The 4073-nt window shown below is 55.3% G+C and overlaps 1 protein-coding gene across 1 annotated transcript; it reads left to right on the top strand.

Moving 5' to 3' along the window:
• Nucleotides 1-89: 89 nt before the first annotated feature.
• On the top strand, nucleotides 90-4067 carry LOC113209085 (apolipoprotein D-like). The gene is made up of 5 exons (XM_026426428.2): nucleotides 90-353; nucleotides 2657-2788; nucleotides 2913-3135; nucleotides 3523-3615; nucleotides 3723-4067. Exons 2-5 carry the CDS (start codon nucleotides 2660-2662, stop codon nucleotides 3860-3862), a joined length of 585 nt encoding a protein of 194 aa, XP_026282213.1. The 5' UTR covers nucleotides 90-353; nucleotides 2657-2659; the 3' UTR covers nucleotides 3863-4067.
• Nucleotides 4068-4073: the final 6 nt, after the last annotated feature.

The raw sequence follows: 4073 nt of genomic DNA, 5'->3' as shown, positions 1-4073 counted from the left end.
GCCCCGCCGCGCCCCGCCGCGCCCCGCCGAGGTCCCGGTCCGTGCGGCGTGCCCTGCCAGCGGCCCGGTGCTCCCGGGCGGCCCCAGCCTGCAGTACTGCGGCGGCGCGGCCAGGGCTTGGCGGTGTGACCACTCACTCCCCGTGCGCGCCAATCCCTCCCCGAGTGCCATACTCGCACGTGGACATGACGAGTCGATCCTCCTGATAGGGGTCGTGTAGTCGCAGAAGAAAGCAGCTCACCCACGACGCGCGGCAGCCGCGGGCGCCACCGGTCCGAGACCCCACCTCCTGCTCCCCCTGCTGGCAGTGCCCTGCTCCGGTGCTCGACGCGCGATACCCGGCCAACGACTTAGTGAGTGACCCTGCAGCTCCCGATGCACATCCGGTCCGTGCACGTCACATGTCCCCTGAAACTTTCTTGTGCTCAACTGCAAGTTGTCGAACACGAATGACATGACGGAGCGTTAAACGTCCAGCCTTCCTCAACTCTGTGTACAATGTGTTGCTTCGCGCAAAACTTAAACTGCGTTATAGGTTTGGTTAAAGACTTTGACTTCCTTGCTTTGCTCACCTGTACTTCATTTATAATGACAGATGAGAACCTGCGCATGTCATACTGAACCGCATGCAGGGGTGTTGGTGGGATTGTTCACCGTCTTCGTGCGCTACAGTCCTGAGCGAGTGGGCAACCCGTCCGCCTGCGTATGCGGTACAGTATAACCACGAAATGCCGTGGCGTATGTCAGCCACCTGGTACATTTTTTGAAATCGTAGATGGAGAGCTCCCGTCAGTAGAGGCCTGCGAACGGGTGCGTCCCGTTCACCTCAAACTTTCTACTCTAAACGAGCGGTTGAGGAGGAAAGCAGTCATCTTTTGTCGATAACCATAACAACAACATGCACCGGCGGCAGCGAAGCAACAAAAGTGCCCCCGCCGCGCGGTGCTTCCAGCACAAAGGAGAGAAAACTGAGCGCGGGAGCGGGAGCCCGCGAGGCGGCCGGGGCGGCGCGGGGGAGGACATAGCGATGTGCGCGTCGACGCACGGGAAAGCCGGCGAGACACTCATTGGCGTGCTGCGTTGTGAACGCGGCCTGTCCTGTTCATCGGGGAAGGCCGAGCTGATGATGGAAAGGCTGGCTGATAGGGTGGGTCAGTTGATAGGGGCGTACGGTACTGCTGAGGGGAAGCCGGAACCTGAATAGAATAACACGACTACCGCTCTTGTTTCCTCCTGTGCGCGCACATACGACTGCGAGAGTGACGTCACCGTTGACCAACCGGAGTTCAGGAGGAAACAGAAGTGGTACATTATTTCTTCTCCAGGAGGTTCCGGTTGTGTCTCAGCAGAGTTCAATAATATTGGACGACGTTTACCACCGGCCCATAGGAATACACCTGGCCATGGGGATGACGGCCGTCGCTATAGGTTCACAGTGGGCTCCTCCATAGAGCTCCATCCTTCGAGAATCGCCATGAAATTTTAAAACTTTGGCCCGGTGGTCCATAGCCATGCGCACGTGGTAGCTCGTAGACCACGTGGTCGATCGGCCAGAAGAGTGAATTTCTCCGCAGCCCGATGAGACCTCTTGCCTTTGCCATCAGGCGGCCGCCACCGTGAACTTGAGGAGGCCAGCTCGCTCCCCTCGCCCCTCCGCGCGCGGCGCTTAACGGCGGCGCCTCGCGTGATTTGCCTAATAGAGGGGGAGGGAAGAGAGGAGGATGTAAAGAATAAAGAAAGCGCTTTCATTGTTGGAAGACAATCAACGGAACACCGAGCAGCAGCGGCAGCAGCAGCGTACCGCGGGTCGCGTGGAGAAGGGGGAGAAGGAGTGGCAGGAGCGGGCAGGAGGGACGGGGCAGCGGGCCGGTCGCCGCTCCCCACCCTGTTCACCTACTTCCGAGCGTCGTCCTCCAGTCCCACAACAAACAGACAAACACAAGGCGGTGCGGGCGTGGTCCAGAAAAAAAGTATTTAGGGGAGAGGAGGGGGGGGGGCACTTTGTGGCACCGGAGGGCTCCCCGGACGGTTCGACTTTCAGTGGCAATTTCGGATTTCCCCACATTTTAAATATTTTGTTTACCTCTTTAAGACAGATCACGAACAATTCGATGGCTGTTTCTGAAATTGGCGCCGGGCTGGAAGTCTAATAATTTTGGGAGCTCTCCGACCGCCCTCCAGAGACCTCGTCGCTTCTGGTTGAATTGGCTGCCCGCCGTCGGGTATCCACCAGGGAAGCCCCAAGCAGCAGAATGTGGCTGCCCTACTCTAAAGCGTTTGTCAGGGCAGAAAACGAGAAAGGCCTTTGGGAAGAACCTTTTGCTGGGATATCGAGATTCGAGGCCGGTCTTTCTTTCATCTAGCCGAAGCTGCGTGTTTCAAGCGACCCGTTCGCGGGGCGGCGGGGCCGGCGCCGGCGGGGCGTGGGTGCGAGACGAAGGTGGGTGGCCCGAGCTCCGCGCCGCCGCGCTCTGCTCCGTCTGCTGGGCTGGGCAGCGATCCGTTGCCGTCGTGACCCACACCCCCGGCTGCCCCCGCCCCCCTGACTGGTTCCGTCTGATCGGGCCGCCGGCGAGCCGCGCCGTGACCTGATCAACTGGGGCGTGCATTTGTTTGACTTGGGCCCGTTTTTAAAATGTTGTTGTTGCCCTTCCAGGCCATGATGGCTCGGCCCGTCGCCCTGGGGCTGGCCGTGGCGCTCTTCGCGGTGATGCAGTGCGACGCGCAGGTGCCCTTCCTCGGGACGTGCCCCGACGTCAAGGTGATGCCGAGCTTTGACGTGACAAAGGTGAGTGTAATGGGTTGTATGAGAAATTGTCATCTAGATTTGCGTCCTACATTCGAGCCCTGCGAAAAATTTTTACATCGAAAAATGACGAAACGAAATTCATGGCTGATACCTTTATTTACAGTACCTCGGCAAGTGGTTCGAGGCGGAGCGGTACTTCGCCATCTTCGAGTTCGCCGGCAAGTGTGTGACAGGCAACTACACGGTGGACAATGACGGCAGAATCTCCATCCTCAACAGACAGACCAGCTCCCTGACCGGCATTCAATCCACCATCGAGGGCGAGGTGAAGCTCATCAGTCGGTCAGAAGATGCAAAACTGACGGTCCGATTCCCGTCTTTACCCTGTAAGTTTACAGCCCACTCTGCAAATCCAAGTGCAGATATTGTACAGTTGTAAGTGGCGAACACTTTGTCTTGCAGTTGTAAGTGGCTAACTAAAGAGTTTTACAGTTGCAACTGCAGAACAGGAAAGTTCATCACTAAGAACTGCAGAACTTCGTGCCCCATATGCATGCAGTATAGTACATACGAGAACCCATGGGTTTGTCACTAAGAAATGCGAGACAATGTGTTTGTCACTTACAACTGCATAACAAAGTGTTGGCCACGTACAACTGTAGAAGAGTTCTGAACTTAGATTTGCAGAGCACCCTCCTAATCGAGATGAAGTTAAATAGAGAGACTTTCCCTCGGGCTTTCAAAATATTGCTGACTTACCTACCCCATTTCAGTGACTTTGGACGTGCCGTATTGGGTACTGGACACGGATTACGACAACTACGCAGTCGTATGGTCGTGTTCGAACTTTGGAATCTTCAGTACAAGTAAGTCTAAGACATCCGACTTTGTTCTTATTCTTCCGCAGATGCCGGGTAAAAGGTAAACAAAATGTTGAACCTTTCTTTACAATACGATTTGATTTTTTCGCCAGGAAACGCGTGGATATTGACTCGACAACGGGAACCCTCCCTTGAGGTCATGGAGAGGGCTTACATGGTGGTAGACAGAAACGCGGTGAGCAGAGCCTACTTCACCAGGACGGACCAAAAGCGGTGCCCTGCCACGTACTGAACGCGTTACACGCGTTAGTTATTAAGTTTCTCCTGGCCCATTGAGGCGTGTGCACTGATTTGTAAGACTGTGACTGTGATCTTTTTATCAAACTTTCAAACCGCAAACCTCAGTAGAGGTCCAGGCGCTTGTTTCGTTCATGTTTTCGCCTCACTTGAATCATTATTTCATTTATGTTTAGTTTGAATGCATATGTTATAATTATCTCTAT

The sequence above is a fragment of the Frankliniella occidentalis genome, unplaced genomic scaffold (genome assembly GCF_000697945.3).
Source record: "Frankliniella occidentalis isolate FOCC.00 unplaced genomic scaffold, Focc_3.1 Scaffold3943, whole genome shotgun sequence".
Taxonomy (NCBI): Eukaryota; Metazoa; Arthropoda; class Insecta; order Thysanoptera; family Thripidae; genus Frankliniella; species Frankliniella occidentalis.
The sequence above is the reverse complement of the archived record's forward strand: the minus strand, read 5'-3'. Positions and strand labels throughout refer to the sequence as shown.